This window comes from Myodes glareolus, chromosome 7, assembly GCF_982192425.1.
Source record: "Myodes glareolus chromosome 7, mMyoGla1.1, whole genome shotgun sequence".
NCBI classification, from domain to species: Eukaryota; Metazoa; Chordata; class Mammalia; order Rodentia; family Cricetidae; genus Myodes; species Myodes glareolus.
The window spans coordinates 48,222,369-48,244,134 of record NC_142032.1 but is presented as its reverse complement, the minus strand read 5'-3'; the positions used below and the strand labels follow the sequence as shown (position 1 = coordinate 48,244,134).

Sequence of the window (21,766 nt, the reverse complement as noted above, 5' to 3'; positions counted from 1 at the left end):
ATATACCTAAGTATATTATATGCATATATGAAAATATCATAGGGAAAAACATTATTTTGTATGATTAATATGAACCATTTTTTTAAAAAAAACAAAAGGCATTTTTCCTCTATGGTGGGAAGATTTTTCTTTGTACATCTTTTCCTTTCCTTGTGATCTCCTTGTATTTCAAAAATTCTAAGCAATAAATCATACTGGTTTTATTCAAAAGTCCCAATATTGTCTTTATCAGTCTTCAGAAATATTTTGGCAACTCATTTATAACTTACAGGTATTTGCTTAATGAAACAATTAACAGGAATTATATAGTAGCCATCCCTTCAGGAAAACTGTCCATTTTTAAAGAGGATTTTAACACAAATATCTGTTTAAAACAAATAAAATTTATTGTGAAAATTTTAATATGTTAAATACAAAGTAATGTTACTTTTAAAATAATACATACAATGGAAACATATCTTATAGACTGCTAGATTTTTATACAGGTTGATTTTGTTTTATGTTGAGAATAATACACTAATTCTTTCCCTCAGTTCATTCTCTTTGCCATCTTGATTTATAAACATTTACAGTCTTGTCAATTGTTACAGAATTTTTCAAAGATCATACACTGACATAAAAAATCTAAGGAAATGGAAGAGAAAAAGAATGGGTGATACTGACAGCTGATTTTTTCTGGGATTTCTCATATTAAATGTTGTATGAATTTTGTAATATCTCCTTAATTTGGAGTTATTATACCCTTTTAGACTGAGAAATTAATTTACCAAAAGTCTCACTAGAAAGAAAATAAGATTTCGATTCTCCTGTATAATCTGGGGACTCTGAGGAACAAAGAAATATTTCCTTGATTTCAAAATGAAAATTTTATTTGTAACAATGTCTTTCTCATTTTCTTGAAACTCAAAAGAGACCATTTCCAGGAATAAAAAAAAAATATTTCCAAAGCAGTTACTGACTGATGTAGACTTTGTACTTAGAAGTGAAGGAAACAAATATTATGCACTGAAGTATTTCTCAGTTTTGTAAGGAGCACATAGTTACTCTCCTCCTTAATCATATCTTTGACCCAGAACATAAGGTGTGTTTAAACTATATATATCTGTCTATAAACACTGTGCTATGCATGACACAGGATGCATAGTAAGAGCCTCTTACAACATGGATAAAAGTGTGAGGAGGAACAGCAATGCACAATGTCTTTCAAAAACTACACTACCTGCCGGGCGGTGGTGGCACACGCCTTTAATCCCAGCACTTGGGAGGCAGAGCTAGGCGGATCTCTGTGAGTTCGAGGCCAGCCTGGTCTACAAGAGCTAGTTCCAGGACAGGCACCAAAAACTACAGAGAAACCCTGTCTCAAAAATCAAAAAAAAAAAAAAACTACACTACCTTAGCCGTTGTAGAGGCCTAAGAATATATAAGGTTGCTTATCTCATCTTGAAACACTTAGAAGAACATGACAAGAAAGAACAAGAAATGCAGTGAATTAAGGAGCAGCAAGGCAATTTGCAAACTTTGTCAATTTGGCCAGAGCAGATAGACAATATAATGAGACAGGGAACTGGTGCTATGTCATTGCTATAGCAGCATGCTGTATAACTGCATTGACCAAGCATTTATACATCTAAGGGAAGTGAAAATCCATTTTTCACAATTTAAAGCAAGCCCATGATGTGAACTTTGACACAAATAACTTGTAATGATGATGAAAACTAAGACAAGAGAGAAAGATAGTCCAGAATTCAAGTCAAGTGAACTAATGCAAACTCTGATCTTATAAATGATGAGGCAGGAAAACAGTAATTACTTGAGCCGGGTAACAAACGGGCAGTGACAAACAGAGGTAAGAAGGGGATACAATAGTATTTCAAACACAAATTTTACCACTATGTACTTTGTACTCTCCAATACTTGTTTGCTTCCTCTGCTCTAAGTATAGTAACCTAGGAAATACCAATAGTGGGAACAAAAGTGACCAAGTAGTCCTTTCACTCAATTTTGCAAGATTTGAGAAACCTGGAATCTACCAGTGACCTTTCTGAAGGCAGCCTTCACATCTTTGTTCCTTAGGCTATAGATAAGAGGGTTCAACATGGGGATGACCACAGTGTAGAAGACAGATACGATCTTGTCTTCCTCCAGTGATTTTCCTGAGCTGCTCCGTATGTACATGAAGATGAGGGTCCCAAAGAAAAGAGCTACAGCGGTGAGGTGGGAGACACATGTTGAGAAAGTCTTGACTCTGCCACCTGAAGATTTCATCCTCATGACAGCCTTGATGATGAGCAAGTAGGAAATCAGTATGACCAAGGCATTCACCAAAATGACAAAGTTCCCAAAGAAAACTATAATAATCTCAACATTTGTTGTGTCACTGCAGGAGAGCTTCAGCAGAGGTGGGAGGTCACAAAAGAAGAAATTTATTTGATTATTTTCACAGAAGAAGAGAGAAAAGGTACATGTAGTTCTTAAGATGGCCCCAAACAGCCCACCACCATAGGCTCCAGCCACTAAACTCCAGCATCTTCGAGGGCTCATGACAACAGTGTAAAGCAGTGGGTCACTAATAGCAACAAAACGGTCATAGGCCATCACAGACAGCAGGAAACATTCTGTTGCTGCACAAATGGTGAAGAAGAAGAACTGAGCAGCACATTGGCCATAGGAGATGACCATTTTGTCATTGGCCAGTGTAGCCAGGATCTGAGGGGTGATGACTGAGGTGTAGCAGGCATCCAGCATAGAAAGGTGGCTCAGGAAGAAATACATTGGGGTGTGGAGTTGTATATCTACTTGTATGATAATGATCAACCCCAAGTTTCCCAAAATGGTGACAAGATAGACAATGAGAAACACCAAAAAAAGGGGCATTTCCCACTTGGGGAGGTCAATAAAGCCCATGAGAACAAACCTGGTTACTGCAGTGATGTTTTTATTGGCCATAGAATCAATGTGACCTGTTAATCTGAGAATGAGAATGAATTAAAATTATAAAGGAAAAGAACTAAAGCACAAACCCATTTTCTCTATGTTTGAAGCTGAGTTTTCAACTATAAGTTTATTTCCAATGCTTCTTTCAGAAATTCTGAACCAGGATTATTCTTCTATAGCAGTTCTTAAATTTGACAGAGCTGAGACTTTAGGTGCTGTTTCTGATCAATCGAATTCTGGTTTATATTTGTAAATTTCTGTGAAGAGAAGACACAAGTGACCCTCAGGTTGGAAAAGGACCAAGAAAATATATATTCCAACATCTCTTGTATCACACAGTTATCATTCCATATAAAAATGGAATTTGTCTGTCCAAACCTCTCACAGAGTGCTCTCAGTTTATCTTTTCATGACACTTGAATTCACCCAATGCCTTTTTTTCATGAAATTCTGACAGAAATTTGAAGGCGATATATTTTCTCTTCTACTTGTCCTCTTCTACACAGATTCCTGTATATTTTTTCTCATTTATATGTTTATTTAAGCAGGCTGAGAAAAAATACCTTCTCAGGGACCAGCAAGACAGTTCAGATAAGAGAGGCACTTGCACACAGACCAAATAATGTGAATTAGTTTCCCATATTCCACAAGGTACCTGGAGAGAATCAACTACAGAGAGTTGTCCCCTGATTTCAATAGAGAACCTGTAAGTGCCTGTGCATGTGTGTGTGTGCACGTCCACACACACACACACTGAAAGACAGAGAGAGAGAGAGTAAAACTAGATAAATAAATACATATTCCTAAATTGTCATCATATTTTTATTTGCACTTCAGTCTTTTAGCATCTAACTCAGAGGCTACCGTATTCAACATGTTGTGTTTTCATTCTTCTCCTCATTATGTGGCTTTAGTAAAATAACTTTCCTTCTTTGCATCAATTTCTTATCTACAATATGGAAAAATTATGCCTGTACTAGATTATTGTTGTGAGTGTTAAGTTTTTTCTTGTTATTGTTTTTTTCTTTTTGAGATAGGGTTTTCTTTGTGTAGCCTTGTCTGTCCTAGAACTAGCTGTATAGAGCAGGCTGACCTCAAACACAGAGATTTACCTTCCTCTGTCTTTCTAGTACTGGGATTAAAGGCATACATCACCAATTACCATTGCTCTATTAATACTAAGTAATTTAATGTGTGTAAGAGATATAACGCCTAGTTCAAAAAGACCTAAATATATTCATTTATTATTATTGCTAATATTATGAGAGATTTTAAATATGACATATTGTTCTCTTGCTTAAAGACAATACATTTCCCTTATATAAAGTCTATATATTTACCTATGCATCTCATTAACAATGTACTTTCATATTAGAAATTGCTAGAGTGACAGATTGATTTACATAAGCAAGTTTGGCACAGTAATGAGTTATTTTGGCTTCTCACTAAATAAAATAAATCGCTCTTAATTCAGACTTTCTTCTCCTAAAAGAAATCTTGTCTTTCATTCCATTCCTGTACAAGTACTTATTCTTATGGCTAATTCCATGAGCTGATTGCTTAGTTATGGAAATGCTAAGTGGTGTTTTCCTATTATGACTGCATATGTACCATGCACTAAAAAGATTCTGTTGATTCTGGGCAGATATTTCAAATATCAAGTGAAATTAATGTTCTTCTCTTATGTTCTATCACTTTTCGAAGCAATTTGAATTTTCTACAATTTCTTATTGCCATATATCACAAATCTATAATATGATTAATAAAAATGCAAAGACAGATGTTGGGGTTCAACCTGAAGATCATAAGGGTAAAGTAGTCAACCATTGGCTCTTACCTCAACCTCAGTCTGAAAATAGTGATCCTGCCTCCAGAAAACCTCAGAATGAGACAGAGACTGAGACGTTTCTTCCATTTTATATTCATCTCTAGTTTTGGGATTAAGGACACACACCACTACTGCCTGGTTTCTATGACAAGCTAGTGTGGTTACTGGGTTTAAAGGTGTGTGTCACCACTTTCGGGTCTGTAAGGCTGGCAAGTGTGACTATTTTAGTTTTCTGATCTTCAGACAAGCTTTATTTATTAAAACACAAATGAAATGCCACTACACAGATTCGAGTCACATCATCACCCAGCAGGCATGCTACTTACTGTCTCTCATATGCATTCTGTCTCTTCATGAAAGTTTCTAACATCCAAATGGTCTTTGAGAATTTCTTCATATAAACCCAGATATATATCTTTTTATTTTAAAGGCATTGATATTTAAAAATTTTAAAGATTACTGTCAATAATATCATTAGACAGTTACTACCAATACATTATTTATGGAAGAGAAACGAAAACCAGATATGAAATGTAATTGTAGTGACATGTAATTGCCATTTTTATAAAATTTATCATATTAAAAATTACTCATTTAATGTAATGTGTCTCTACCACTTTCATAAATATTTATATTCATACACCTATACAAATGCCTCTACACTCCTTCATGTTTTGACAGATTCCTTTATATTTTAGACAAAAAATGTCTATAGTAGTTCACAAAGGAACCTGTAAGGATGAGACTGGCAATATCCACTTTTGTTAGATGCTATTTAAAGGGTTTGAGGCATCATCAAGTTGATTTGACCCTAAAGTAATAGAAGTCAACAGCCTTACTGAAACCTGTTTATTGTTAGTGAACATTTTGATAAAAAATACCCTGGGGATTTTTATGAGTTGCTATCATATTTATAATATACAATAAAAACATTAGATCCTTGAGGGGAAGAAAAAAAGTATGTCTTCTAAATAGAAACTTTAAAAATGAAATTAGCTCTAAAAATTATACTTGGTTTAACTTGTTTTTTTTTATACTCAACCTCTTCCATCTATTTCTTGCAAGGATTGAGTCTATGGGTGGTTGGAGGGTTTTTATCAAAGGAGCTCACCAGAATCGCTTTCTTAAAACACTACCACACACTCATTGAGCTTCTTCATGGAGTGAGGTAGATGCTGAACATGCTAGCGTTATTATTTCCTTTCAACTTGATAATCCCATATTACAATATTCAAAATTTTACTTTTATTTTACAGATAAGAAAAACGAAGCCCAGAGATACTAAATAATGTGTCTGAAATATTATTACTGAACGAAAAAGGTCCCATCTTGATCCCCAACTGCAAGTAAGCCAATTAATGACTTTCTGCTTTCCAAACACTGGTGTTTTGTTCAATGAGTCCCTGCTCTTAGACAATCACATTGTGTCATGTTCACGACACATTATCTTACACCTAGGAAAGGGGTGTTCTTTTTGTCCTTGAGGACACTAAGATTAAATAAGAAAGGATATTTTACTAAGATTAAATAAGAAAGTTCAAAGCAACTAGTAAATCTAGAATCTAACGTAGATTTATCTTATTCCAAAGATGTAACTGTAATATATGTGATTATCGCATCTTTCAGCATAGTTTAAAAAAAGGCAGAATTCATATCCTCAGAGAAATACCAAAACTAAACTTGATAATTTGGTGAGAATATCTCTTAAGAAACTGCATTTTCTAAAAGGTACCTATTGATAACCCAACTGCAAAGAAATGAAAGCTGGTAGTTGCAAAACAAAATGATTCATGCATACTCAAGTATTTAGATGGAAACTGATCTCTTAGAATGGCTATGCTACCCTAAGAGGGGAAGGTCTGGGTCTGGAGAAATACCTGATCGATTAAGAGCCCTTGTTGTTCTTTCATCTTTCATCAGCGACTTATGTTCCACTCTTAACAGCCACATGGCATCTCACAATCATCTGTTCCAGGAGATCTGATGCCATGTTCTGGCCTCTGCAAGCATCAGGCACATTTATGGTGCACTTATTGTGTATAGGCAAAACATTAATACACATAAATAAAAAAATTAAAAAGAGAAGGTCAAGTAGCAATGGCCTTATTCTAGCCCTACTTTGCCTTGGTTGGTTTGTCTGGAAATTCTCATTATCTTTACAGGATTGTCAGGTGGTAGAATCTACCTATTGAACTTGAAACCTTTGAATTCAAATTAACAAAAGCATTAAGTATTTTTAGAAAACAGCTAAGATTGCACACATAGTTCAATGTAATGGATCATTTGGGAATTTCGTCTTGCATAGCAACCCAATGGGTAATTAAAATGCTTTGGGGGCTGGCCATGTAGAAGCTTTGCAGTAGAGAAGTATTCCCCTGAATCATGAATCAGTTCCAGGGACAGGTTCTAAAACTCTTGGGGAAAGTTCCCCCATCATTTTCCCAGCAATTTCTCTCAGGCAGAAGCTTATTTTTGCATCTTATTCACATCTCTCAGTGGATAAAATCTTACCTTTGGTATTTCATGGCAATTTCTAACTAGGATCTGGAGGTCAACAATAGCTTTTACAGGGAACAGACAAGTTTTGCTGAGTTAGTCAGTGGCCTGAAATTCAGAACAGAGGTCTTCACATAAAAGTCTCTTTACATATGTTTACAGCCACTGTTCAGTTACAACAACTCAGATATGAAATCTAACAGTACTGAATGTCCCAATTTTCATAAGGAAACATGAGTTTTTTCTCAAAGGGCAGCAACTTTAGGTTGGTATAACCATACTTCAACTGTTTTTGAACTGAACAGAATACTTTCCTACCTCCCTCAAGATTCATTTCCAGAGCTCTGTGACTAACTTTCTTTGTTCTGCTTTTATATTTTCTGTCTCTGAAACCCTCAATATTTTTGTTAGAAACACATGATTTGCCAAAATTCCATTTGCATTACATAGTCCATAATTATTCATTGATAGTTAGTCTTGTTTCTTCAGCTTCATGGTAAATTCTCACATGTTCTCTTCAGTTAACTCAGCCTAGCCTGTTTGCTTTCATCTACTTGGAACTCTAAGATTCAAAGTATTCTAGCTTAAGAAGTGTCAGTGATATTTGATACCCCCTAAGTATCGAAGTTTGAATAAATATTTTGAGAATTAACAAGCATTTGGCTTAGTCATGGCTTTGAGTGTGCAGATGCAGGACGATATGAAGATATAATACAAAGAAAGGAGGCTACTAAAAATGAGAATATCTGACAAGTAGCTTAGGGACTTACACCCAATGTATTTTAACAAAATTTCTTATTACTCTCTGAAATTAATGGTGTTTTGAATTGATTGTGTGGTAAGAGCATGTCTACTTATTATTTTTATGTATCTTATATACAAACTAGAATGGAAATTGGAACACACTGGAGAGAAATTAGAAGAGAATATGAAGAAATAAGAATATTCAATTTGTTATCATCAGCTAAGCTTGCTGTGAAAACTCCTTCAGCCAATAGTCTTTAAGATATTAGCACAGTTGGGTGTCTCTTGTACTATAAATGCTGACATAAAGCTTACTCTATGTATCTATCTATCTATCTATCTATCTATCTATCTATCTTTCGATTGCTTGATTCAGTTTCTGTTCCCCAGTCATGCAGAAGACTGTTGATCTGTGAGTCTACACCTAAATAAATAACCCTCAATTCTGAGCTAGTGTGAGACTTCTTTATAGTGTTTGTTGTTTAACTTTCTATATGATATTTATTATTCATCCCCTCTTGTGACTGATTGGAAAATCAAGAGAAATTTGGCATATTTCTCTGTTATTAAAATTAAATATCATGCTTGGAGTTTGGAGAAGAGAAATGAGTAAAAAGATGTTAGAGGTCTTGGAGTTTCCTGTGATACTGTGTGCCCCTGGGATGTCAGAAGACTCATACATAAATCTCAGAAACATGACTGCACACACATGAGTTGTACACGGACATCAATACACATACCAAACTTGATTGAATAATGCCCATGAGACCTCAGACCTACCCAAAGAACCACAGGCACCAAAAAAATTCTGAAAGCAGGAGAAGTAGTCTTCCTCAGAAAAGAGCACAGTAATTGGCAATCCAATACAAAATGACCAACCAGCCTTAAAATTATACATACAAGTGACTTTATACACACTGAGAATTTTATATTTAGAAATATTTAAATATGTATACATATAAATACATACATGTAATAACAGTTAGTGAAAGAAAAGGCCATGACTTTGAAAGATAATGAGGGTAAAAGACAGGAATTGGAGGGAGAAACATGAAGAGATAAATGTTGAAGTTATAATCTCAAAAATTAAAAAAAAACAATGTAATGAACAAGTAAGTGTGGGTTAGAGCTAGAGTACAAGTATTTCACTGAGTAAATACTCACAGAAGAAACACATATAGAATAAAATGGAGTAAAAAATGGCTAGGAAAGTTGTCCTCCTATCTGGAGTCTAGTGTTGACTTGATACTTGAAGAAGGGATCAGGCTTCTTGCAAAATTCATTGACTCCATGCTGTGTCCAAGCAGATCAGTTGTACCATTCTAGCAACTTTAAGAAAAAAAATAGATACCATTGTTGAGGATGACTTTTTGAGGGAAAGAAACAATTATAAGATACTGGCAGTTAGTCCTCAAAGAGCTGTAGATTGATTTGGTAACTAGAATGCTTAAGTTCCAGATAGACTAAGGATTAATATCTGTAGTTTATTATAAATAAAGAAGATGTGAAGTCAAATGAAGCCAAATAACAATATTTAGATTCCTGAAACAAATCACTCCAAAGCCTTTCAGGTTAAATGTTGTAGCTATATATGCTGATGAATTTCATTTTGAATTTAAGATTCTATTTTATTGTTTTCATCTAGTATTTCAACTAAAAAGTTTTAGTACTACTTTCTTACTGTATAGATAGATAGATAGATAGATAGATAGATAGATAGATAGATAGACATATAAATATACCTATGTGTGTGTATATATGCATACATATATAGGTACATGTATGTGTGGATATATATGCATATAATGTCTGGAAAAATACACAGTGGACTGATCAAAATGAATATGACCAAAAACTATAAACATAGTAAGATTTTTGTAATCTTGTGATGGGGTTTGTAAGAAGAAAAAACATAATACTTGGGAAAAGAGGTAAAGTATATAGTAAAATCAAAAAAACAAATGGGTTAAAATATTCAAGAAAATATGGAAAAATAAAAACACTAGGTAAAGATGCATAGATCTTCCTGATATAAAACCTTGAAGAACTATCAGTATAACAAATCGCAAGGCTTGAAAACATATCCAAGCACACATGAGAAGTTGGTCTATGGTGAAGGTATAATACATGACTTGGACAAAAATACATATCTAACATTTTGATGGAGAGGTTAGTAAATTATTTGGAATAAGATATTTAAACAATAATTCACATCTTACAAAAAAGATACACCCAATATTAAAAAGAATATAAGTAAATAATTTATCAACATTTGGTCAGAAAGATAGCTTTAAACCTAAAACTTCAGGATTAAATCATAAAATGATACACACATGTATATGTATATATAAATTTCTATATGTCAAAATAGCATGTGATAATATGAAAGATAATATACCAAAAGTGTAATTTTTACACACCAAAAACATTCTTCATTCATTTCTTTTCATCTCCCTTAGCTCAGATATTTAAATGGGTTATCCTAATTTATACAACTAAGATAAGTCAAACAAACTTTACGTTCTTTAAATAACAAGGATATTTTCTGACATAAAGTAGGCACTAAATAAATATTTGTTAAATAAACAATGAGATATGTCCTTAATGTTTCTAATATCAAATCAGAAAAGTCCAATACCTTACTAGAGAAATCATCAAACTGCTAAACTTTATTTATACAAATGGTCAATTATCATGCCAACTTAAAAATCCATTTCAAAGTAAAATGGATATAGGTTATGAATGCTGAATTAAAAAACCAAAATGTGTAAATATTTTATTTTTAATATCATAAAGATATAAATTTCTGGAGGCATTTGAAACCTGCTTGGCTTCATGATTGTGAAAGACTTAAAAAGCAGTATAAACACATGCACACACCAGTTTGGCAAACAGAAGGTGAAACAGATGTGGGGGACAGCTGAGCAACAAAATGATAGGATAGTGTCTTACAACTTCCCCTATCCCATGTGCCAACACTATAAAACACCAAATCTGTTTCAGAAAAGGACAAAGATTTCATCCATCCCTACTCTATGTTGCTCTCAGCCAAGCCATAGAAAGTATGAAGTAGGGAACTGAGATTTATGCCACCCAGTGCAGTGTCAGTGTGTAAGAAACAAAAGTTACTAAAGTCAAAAAGACCAATATTGTTAGATAGTATGACTGCAACATAGTAAATATGAACATATCGAGAAGTTATGATTTCTTCCATGGTTAGTGATGTATCCTGGAAATAATTGTAAGTCCCCAACAAGCACCCATGCTCCTTGGCCAAAGGTTTAACTTCTAAGCTAAATATCTTAACTTTACGACATCCTAGCCCACATGAATATTGAAAATAATTCACATAAAGAATAAGTGATTTTATAAAACAAGCAACAAAATAATTCCAAATTCAGAAAGTCCAATTAAGTAATATATGAATCATTAAAGTAAGTTCTCCAACAATTGCTAATCCCACCATAATGACTCTCAGTAGGAGAGAATTAGATGAAAGATGAAGCTCCATATAACGAATCCAGTGTATGCTCATATACACCAAAAAAGGAAATTAACAAGTCCCAAGGTGACACAAAAGAGCTAAATAAAATAGGACAGTTGTAAGACTTGAAAGAGGAGTTCAATAATAGACTGAAGTATTTAAAATGTAAATTGTATTAAGTCAAAGAGAAGAGCATGTGGAAAAATTCACCAATAGAATGTGTAGAGAAGATATATGAGCAGAAGAAAAGATATAGGAAGCAAAACAATCCAAAGAGATAAAAAGACAATATTAATGCAAAAGTTGGCCCAACAAGATGGCTCGGAGGATTAAGGTGTTTGCTGCAGAGCCTTAACTACCCAAGTTCAAGCCCCACAACCCACATGATGGGAAGAGAGAATCATCTCCTTTCAAGTTGTCCTCTGACCTCCAAAATATTCTCAGAAAATTCTCCCCAAACCTACATTTCACTAATTTATTTAAGAGAAGGCATAAAGGGAGACTTAAAAGATATATGAGAAACTGTGAAAATATCATGTATAACAATTATGGGTATAAAGCAAAGAGTAAAAATTTCATTCTAAATGCATGGAAAATATTTTAACTCAAATAAGAAAACTATCCAAAAAATAAGGAAAAATATACAATCTAAATAAAACAGACATTTAGAACAGCAAGTTGACAAGACCAAAAAAGAAAACAATAGAGATCTTGTATCATATCATAATTAAATACCAAATAAACATAAAAGAAGAAAGTATATTTCATGTAGCTAGAGAGAAATACCAAATTATATATAAAGGCATCCTCATGAGTTTCTCAAGAGAAATCCAGAGAATGATACAGTTTAGGTTCTGAAAGATAACTATCAATTCAAACTATTATAACTAGCAATACTATGTCATCATTAAAATATTAAAACAAAATTTCTGTGATAAAAATAAGCTAAAGTACTTTATGACCATGAAGCTAGCTTTTTAAGTAACTTGAAGGAAAGTTTTGACTTGAAGAGAAAGAATTAAAAAAATATATCCATAAAGCCAAAGGAAAGAAACCACAATGGAATAATAGTTACATAACAGAGGAATAAGAAAACAACAAGCTCTACAAAATCAACAAAATAACAATAATTGATATATATCTTCCCACAATATCTCTGAACATTAATTTTCTTAAATAATCAATCAGAAGACAAAATCTACCAGATTGGATCAAAAAGTAGGACCATCTATTTGTTGCCTCAAAGAAAGTGTAACTAAAAAGAAAAGACAGATGCTTCTTTAGGATGAAAACAGTGAAAAGATATTCTCAGGAAAGGGATGTAGGAAACAAGTAATAGCTGTGATTTTATGATACGACAAAATGGACTCTGAGCAAAACTTCAGAATAGATAAAGAATATCAACTCATAGCAATTAAGCAAACAACTCATCAAGAAGACATCTTAATTTTAAACTCATGCATGCTAAACATGGGTGAATCCAGTTTCATAAAACAAATACTACTTGATGCAAAGTCACAAATTAACTACAGCACAATAGTAGTGATTGGCCTCAATACTCGAATTGACAGGTCAACACACACACACACACACACACACACATGCACACACACGCACAAACACACACACATGCACACATGTAATAAATGCATGGAAATATCTACATTAAATGACACTGTATGTTAAGTACACTTCTTAGACGTTTTCAGATCATCCCATTAAAATACTCCAAAATTTAGATTCTTCTCAGCAGTCCATGAATCTTTCTCAAAGTAGATAACCTATTAGAACCCAATGACAATCTGACAAGTAGAGTGAAATAATGAAATATTTGTTTATATGCTATATTCTATATGATCACAACAATGAAATAAAGCTAAAACTCAGGAGCATAAGATAGCACAGGATGTACAGAAACTTATGAAGATTATATACTACTAAATGATGAAAGGGTTGTTGATGAAATAAAAATTAAAACTTTAAAAAATACAAGAATTGAGTGGAAACACAACATACCAAAAACCAACAAGGGAAAATGTAAGCAGTCATAAGAAAGAAGTGTTTATCTCTAAGTACCTACATCAAGATATAAGGAGCTGTCCATCTAATAGCTCTCTTTTTCTGCTTTAGTGCCATCTGTTCTTTGCTTTCATCTTCAATGTCACTTCACATTCTGAAATAACATCTGGTTCCAGCCAAAGTATGCACACTAAGGACCAGAATAATAAATATGAAAGGAAAATGTTCTCATTGCTGAGTTTCTACAGCAATACTTTAGGAAAATATTACTTCTGCAACAATGTCCTTGAGAAAAAAAAAGTTTTCTAGTCCATAGCCAGGTAACTGAACAAACTATGTTGCTGTTGTTTTGATTTTTTCTTTTTTTTTTAAATTTATTTATTATACAAGATTCTGTCTGCATGTGTGTCTTCAGGCCAGAATAGGACACCAGACCTCATTACAGATGGCTGTGAGCCACCATGTGGTTGCCAGGAATTGAACTCAGGACCTTTGGAAGAACAGGCAATGCTCTTAACCGCTGAGCCATCTCTCCAGCCCTGTTTTGATTTTTTCATGTGAAAATGTAAAACTATTTTGTACAGTAATGAAATCAATCTATACCAACCATTATACACATCCTTGCTAAAATTAGGTCATGATGTTTCTTAATTTTTACAAAGTCGGTCAGCGTATTTCGTTTTAAGTACAAATTTCCTGATTATTACTGAAATTAAACATCTCTCCATATTCTAGTAGTTATTTGTATATTCTGTGCCTGGGTCAACTCTTTTCCTAATCTCAACCTTGTATATGTTTCTACATTCACAAAAAATACTGCAAAGCTTTATTAGTTCAACATGTACCAAATGCTTAACATAATATGAACCAATCAAAAACTGTTTTATTATCTATTCTAATTTAATGTTTATTTCCACATGGAGGTGGCAGAGACTGTGAGTTACAACACATGAAAACTCGTGTTCAGATGTCAGTCCACCAGAGGAGTGATTTTCTCATGAAGGCTAATCCTGTCCAGGTAAGTACTGCAGGACCATCAACTCTGGAAACTGTTGTTCATATTTACAAAAGCAGATTGTTGTCTCCCCAATATCTGTATTGTGGTGTGCAATCTTATGTGATGTGTATGTAACCTCATGATTACCTCTCAATCGTATGGACACACCCCCAGTCCCAGAGACATATACATGACAAAAAGATGGTAAAAGAGTTTTCTGTATATGTATATGTGTGGGTAGGGGTGTGTGTGGATGGTCAGGAAGATGACTTTTCATTCATTTTTATAATTTTAATATATAGAAGATATACTAGGAAATGTTTCAAATATGATCAGTTTGTCCTATGAGGAATGTTGACACTTAAAAGCCTACTTTGGTCCCTTTGCTCACACTAACTGCACACAATTAGCTCACTTTTACCTCAGAGCAAGTTGAAACTAGACTAAAGGTTTTTTAGAAATAGAATATAAGTTTAAAGCTTTACAGCTATGCACAAAATCAGAATTTCAAGTGCCTAACCAAGGTTACTACACAGAGCACCCTAAGAAAACTATGTCAACTCTTCACTTCTCAGGTCTGTAACAATAGACCTGTATCTCAAAGTTTGTCACTGAGCAATTTGCCCTTACCCATCTGGTTGCAGTCTTATTCCTGAAAAAATGAAAGCCTTGTGTTGCTCAGCTCCTTACTGCTTACCCTAGGAATGTGCTTTTGATGAATGAGAGATAACTCTTGAAATTTTCTGTTGTCACTCTAAACCTCTTGTAAGAGGAAGCATTTGGTCTGGAGGATAAATTAGAAGCAAGGCAGGGGAATTAGAACAGAAGCAGAAGAATAAAGAGACTTGTTTGGAACAGCACAGTGTGTGAGTTCATTTACCCTTAGATATCTAAACGTCTTTTTTTAGATACCTTTCTATAGGTGAAGTGGTTTACTTACATTCTGAAGTAATCAACATATCAACAAAAAAGAAAATAAGTGAGTTATAAAGACAGTTTGAAAGCTCTTTTATTATATCCCCAGAATAAAGACACTGTAATATTAAAGGAGAAGCTTTACTATATACTTTACATATAAAAAAGAAAACAAAAAAGTCAAATAACCCGATGCACAGAGTCCTGAAATGTAATATCTGACACAATAAACACAATAATGTGCACAGTAGTAAGACAATATGGAAAGTATAACAGAATTCAGAGTAAAAAATCATGAGATCTCTTAAACCTTATCTTAGTGATGCTATCAGAGAGCATCAGGAGACCATGACAGAAAAAAAGAAAGATACATTATTTTCTGGATATAAAATTCATGATAACTTTTCATCTTGCCTAAAATAACTTGCAAGCATTCACTCTGTTCATAGATATAACACGAATATATTGCATTCAAAATTGACAAAGAGGAGAGGTCATCTCACTCAGTTCTATACACTTTAGGGCATCTGTAATCTATTAGTGACCCTTCTGAAGGCAACCTTAACGTCTTTATTTCTCAAACTGTAGATCAGTGGGTTAAGCATGGGGATAACCACAGTGTAGAAGACTGATACAACTTTGTCTTCCTCTAGGGATTTTTCTAAGCCACTTCTTATATACATAAAGGTGAGGGTCCCAAAGAAAAGAACCACAGCAGTGAGGTGTGAGAGACATGTGGAGAATGTTTTACCTCTGCCACCTGAAGATTTCATCCTTATGATAGTCTTGATGATGAGCAGGTAGGAAATGAGAATGATCAAGGCATTAACTAAGATGACAAAATTCCCAAATAAAACAATGATAATCTCAGCATTTGTTGTATCACTGCAGGCCAGCTTCAGTAGAGGTGGAAGGTCACAAAAGAAGAAATTTATCCTGTTGTCTTTACAGAATGAGAGGGAGAAGGTACATGTGGTCCTCTGAATGGACCCAGACAATCCACACACATAGGCTCCCACTACCAAACTCCAGCATTTTCCAGGACTCATAGCCACAGTGTAGAGCAGAGGATTGCTAATGGCAACATAGCGGTCATAGGCCATCACTGCCAAGAGGAAACACTCTGTGCTTGCACAAAAGGTGAAAAAGAAGAATTGAGCAGCACAATTATGATAGGTAATAACGGTTTTACCTGTGGCCAGTGTGACCAGAATTTGAGGGGTGATAACCGAAGTGTAGCATGCATCCATTACAGAGAGATGGCACAGAAAGAAATACATTGGGGTGTGAAGTTGGATGTACATTAGAATAAGAATGACCATGCCCAAGTTCCCCAGGATGGTTACAAAATAGAAACTCAGAAACACTAGGAAGAGAGGAATTTTCCACTCTTGATAGTCAGTAAAACCTACAAGAACGAATTCAGTTACTGTGGTGAAATTACTATTGGTCATATTTAGTGTGGACTATATACTCATCAGAATATAAGAGTGAAATGTAATGAATCCAGGACTGATGACCAGTCTTTTTCCCTATAGTATGAGTTATGTTTGAATTTCTGAGGCTAATTATACAAGTGTTTTTCAGGAATTTTTGAATCTGAGTGATTTTCCTTAGACATTTCCAAAGCATATGAGGTGACTCTTCAGTTGCTCTTTCTGCTTCAGATTAATTCTTCTTTACATTTGTAATTTTCTCTAATGACAAGAGAGATGATCCTCAGGTTTGGGGAAGACCAAAATGACCCTTTGTACCTCGTTCCAACTCCATTACAGGAAGGAGTCTCCTTTGCTGTATACCAACATGTTTTTTATCTGTTTTCCATATGAGTCACTATCCGCAGGAAGTAAAACCTGTTAATTCTCTTCTTGAAGCTGAATCCAATCTTCTCTCTCTCTCTCTCTCTTTCTCTCTGTCTCTCTCTCTGTCTCTCTCTCTATCTCTCTCTCTCTCTCTCTCTCTCTCTCTCTCTCTCTTTCTCTCTCTCCTCCACACAATGACCTTAACTTTTGTCATTATCCTCAAATCAATGTAACCCATCTTTTCATGAGAGTGTTAAAGAAATAAAAAGTTGATTAGTCTGTTCTTTGTGTTCAATAATTCCTTATTACAAACATCCATATATTCTTCTTACTATTATATAATTTTCCAGGATATTGCTTATTCAGATAATACTAGAACGAATTTTTTCCACTTCAATTCTTACCCACCACATTAAATATACTGAGCTTCAAAAGTTTTCAATTTTTAGTATCTAAAATTAAATAATTCAAACTCACAATCTTCCTATGCCTTAGTTCTGTGCCTTGGGTCACATTACCTAATCTTATTGTTTTTCTATTCCTTTGTGAATGCATTCATTTCCATCATTAATTTTTTTATCGTTGTTGTGATATTTTATACATACATATAACTGTTCTTTGCTCTTACCCACCACTTACCCCAATACTTCTCCCTGTCCTTTTTCTTCTGTTCCCCTTTCATGAAATAGTACTCTCTCTGAATAATACAGCCTCCTCATACCAGAGAAAAGAAATACTCTTTTGATTTTCTTTCTTAGTAACTCTTTCTTCCTCCCTTCTCTCTCCCATCCAGGCTACATCCTCTTGCCCCATAAATGCCCTTTCTACTTTTATGCCACTCATATACTCGTGTGTGTGTGTGTGTGTGTGTGTGTGTGTGTGTGTGTGTGTGTTTAAATCCATATTCACTTGCTACAATTTATAATAAGAAAATATGTTACAGGGAGGCCATTTGTTGGTTTCTGGTCATCCAGCTAGCTTAGACCCAAAATAATCACACAGAAACCATATTATTTAAAGTATTACTTGGACCATTAGCTCTAGCTTCTTATTGGCTTACTCTTATATATTAATTTAACCCATCTCTATTAATCTGTGCATCACCATGAGGTTGTGGCCTACCAGTAAAGTTTCAGCATGTCTATCTCCTGTGGCTCCATGGCATCTCTCTGACTCCACCCTTCTCTCTCCCAGCATTCAGCCTAGCTTTCCCTACCTAAGTTCTGGCCTATCAACAGGCCAAGGCAGTTTTATTATTCATTAATGGTAATCACAGCATACAGATGAAAATCCCACATCAGAAGTACATATATTTTTGTTTTACTATATTTTCCCAAATGTTCATATTCACAGTATGGACCAGAGTCCCTGTGGCTAATCACAAGCTTCTCACATTGAAACAATAAAAAAAACTTGGCTAATTTTTAACATTTTCTTGTCAGCTAACTGGTAAACTTCTTAATTACATTTTCTGTCTAATGACTGATTTGTGGAATCCTTGTGATAGGTTTTCTGTTCAAAGTTCCTGAGCAGAGGCCAAATGGCAGCAAATTGGTGCAGCTAAAAATACAGCTACACTAAGACCATGTCTCTCTGTCCTTTTGCCTCTTTCAGTAATTTTCTGTTTTTCTGTGTGTCTCTCTGTCTCTCTATCTCTCTTTCCAAACCTACATCATATTACCTCTCCTGCTTCTGACAGGAATGCATGATGAACAAACATAGTGAAGTTCAGAATGACTATGGAACTTGTTCATCATACTACATTTGAACCTAGGACTTACTAATGCCAAATCCTGGACTCTTTCAACCACATTGTACTTCTGTTCTCAGAAACAAAATTGTCTGCATACCCCAGTCCAAAACGTAAGCACACACACATACTTCTTAATGATCTTTAGGCAAATAATTATTAAAGTTTGCTTTGAACTTTTGCAGTATTTGTGGGTTTTTTTTTCCTTTTATGATTATGGGTTGACATAGACGTTCCTGCTCCATGTTTTTCTTGGTTGATCTTTAGGTAAATTGCTTAACAAAGAAACAAATATGAATGAGTGTTTCAACAACTTAGAACCGATTTTCTAAGGCTGCTTGGGTTTGATTATTTCATCCAAGGACAATTTTAACGATATTTTACAGAAGAAAAAAATTGACAACCCAGCTGGTATGTTCACATTTTGTATGATGTTGTTTAAGTTAAAGAGTTTTGGGAAACCACTATTTTGGATTGTGGCCAGAGCAGAGAGAGGCAATAGTCTCCTTAAACTGAAAACTGCTTTAAAAATAAAAATTTGGCTAATGAACACCTTTTATTAGTTTTTTGAGAGTTTGTAAAATGTATTTTGATCATATTCATTCTCCTACCCCACTCCTAGAGCCACAGACCTTCCCCTACCCACCCAGTTTCATATCCTCTTTTTAGTTTAAATCCACAAAGTCTACATTATGCTTCAAATCTACTCTAGAATGTGCAACGTTTACTGGAGCATGTTCTAAAACCTGACTCTCCCTCTACCAGCATCTATTAATTGCCAAGAATTCCTAAAGCTTTTTTTTTTTCCAGTAAAAAGTGGTGAACAAAAAGACCAACAAATGGCTGATGAACAAATAATGAGAAACTTCAGAATGCTCAGCCATAAATCAGAGATGAACATCACATACCTTTTCCTCCCAAGGCTCAGGGATGATTGCAGAAGATGAGACAGAAAAATTATGAAACTATAAAAATTATAAAAGGCAGATGTGATGGGCTTATAAACATTTTAAGAAATTCTAAAACATGTATGGGTTGATAGTGTTTATTACCTGTGATATGCTTTTATTATACAACATGAAGCACAGAATAAGATGGAGGCTCTGAGAGATTCCTAGGGAAAGAGAAATATCTTACTCAAGAACAATGCCCCAGTTTTACCTTACACTTTAAGTTGCAATCTTTTCTCAAATTCTTTCTTCTTTATCTTCCAAAGGATAAATATCATTGATGACAATAAAGCTCGACAATGCTAAATTCTTCACTTACGGAATTAATGTCCCAAAATTATTCTACCTAAGTATTGTGTTCTTACTTTGCTTCAAGCACATGCTAAGCACTTCAAAGTTGTCATTCCCAACTCAACTTGACAATAACATGAGGGAACAACAGCCAACCTTATTTTACATATAAAGACACAGAGCTTTGAATACTCAGTTATTATTCCAAACATATGACAACTAAAAAGAAAAGCTTTTTGGTTTCTACCTTGGTCCCAAGACTCCAGATGAGCTTTTATAGGTCTTGTTCCTTTTCCAAATACTGGTGGTCATTTGGTTAACACCTGCCCTGAGCCAATCACAACATGACACATTCTGCACATATTATCTTACACAATTCTATTATCCCATGAAACAGTTATTTTGTCCTTAAGAAGACTTGAACTCAAATAGCTAAATAAATTTTCATGGCTAGTCAGGGAAATAATCTTCAACCTTACATAATCTTTCTATATCAGAGCTCAAATGCAAAAGGTTGTTTCATCATAGTGGAAGAATAAAGCATATAACAATTTGCAGGGAAATTTGTGTATAAACTCTTTAGTCTAATATCATACTCATTTGTACAAAACTATGTTTTTATAGTCTCAACCAAAGGCTTCAAAGAATTAACTCAATCTTACCTATTATATTCCAATGATAAACAAATTCCCATGAGATGACTGTCTGCATTGTCCATGGCCAAATCTTCTCTCCAGTTCACCTTCCCTAATTTGTGTACCCTTTAATTTAGAGCCAGTATCTTTCCAGAGTTTCCAGAGCAATAGTTATTTAAAAATTAAATACTAAAGTCATCTAGATGACTGATTTTAAATTTAAACTAATAGTTGTTGTCCAAACATTTTGCAGAAAGCATCTAAAATCACCCACATGGCTCAACATAGCCCATATATTTTATTTTTTTCTTCATATTAATGAAATGAATATTATAAAAATTGTTTGGTATTTGTTTCTGTGAGAACAAAAACATGGAATGGCTTCCTTTGATCAAAAATCAGCTCCAAAGATGCCTCTGGGGCTTCTGCAGATAGTCAAGCCCCACATTGATATTGAACCCTAGAAGACGCTCATTATCTCATCCCTTCCACTCAGTTTAGACGATAAAATAAAACCTTCTGGGATTACATGGAAACTACTAAACATTCTGAGTTATATATCTAATTAGCAACTCCTCCAGGGAATTAACTTATGACACTGACGTAACTCATGTTCTGCTCAACTTGTTATTCAGAGGCAGTATTGGTGCTGGAGCTTGGTGTTGAGAACTTTTCATGACAGTCTCTTTATACCACATCCACCCTCAGTCTTGCTTTAACGTCTTAACATAGCACTGAACAGTTAGTTTCATTATCTACTCAGAATTTCATAAGGAAATGTGATCATTGAATGTGAGACTGAGTATGGAATAATCTAAATACATTTCATTTGCTTTTGCTCTGCGTAGCATGTTGGCTGTGTAGGCTACAATTTTGTTCTATTAACAGTGTCCTTGGCTATACAAAGCTTCAAAAGGTTCC

General features: G+C 34.4%; 2 protein-coding genes across 2 annotated transcripts; both read right to left on the bottom strand.

The window, feature by feature from the left end:
• Nucleotides 1–1,995: 1,995 nt before the first annotated feature.
• On the bottom strand, nucleotides 1,996–2,946 carry LOC125397469 (olfactory receptor 9I1-like). The gene has a single exon (XM_048429865.3). It carries the CDS (start codon nucleotides 2,944–2,946, stop codon nucleotides 1,996–1,998), a length of 951 nt encoding a protein of 316 aa, XP_048285822.1.
• Nucleotides 2,947–15,935: 12,989 nt separating this feature from the next.
• LOC125397453 (olfactory receptor 9I1-like) lies at nucleotides 15,936–16,871 on the bottom strand. The gene has a single exon (XM_048429857.3). It carries the CDS (start codon nucleotides 16,869–16,871, stop codon nucleotides 15,936–15,938), a length of 936 nt encoding a protein of 311 aa, XP_048285814.3.
• Nucleotides 16,872–21,766: the final 4,895 nt, after the last annotated feature.

Bases quoted from the DNA above. Each gene is read 5' to 3' on its own strand.
- LOC125397469 (XM_048429865.3), bottom strand. From the start codon at position 2,946: ATGGCCAATAAAAACATCACTGCAGTAACCAGGTTTGTTCTCATGGGC.
- LOC125397453 (XM_048429857.3), bottom strand. From the start codon at position 16,871: ATGACCAATAGTAATTTCACCACAGTAACTGAATTCGTTCTTGTAGGT.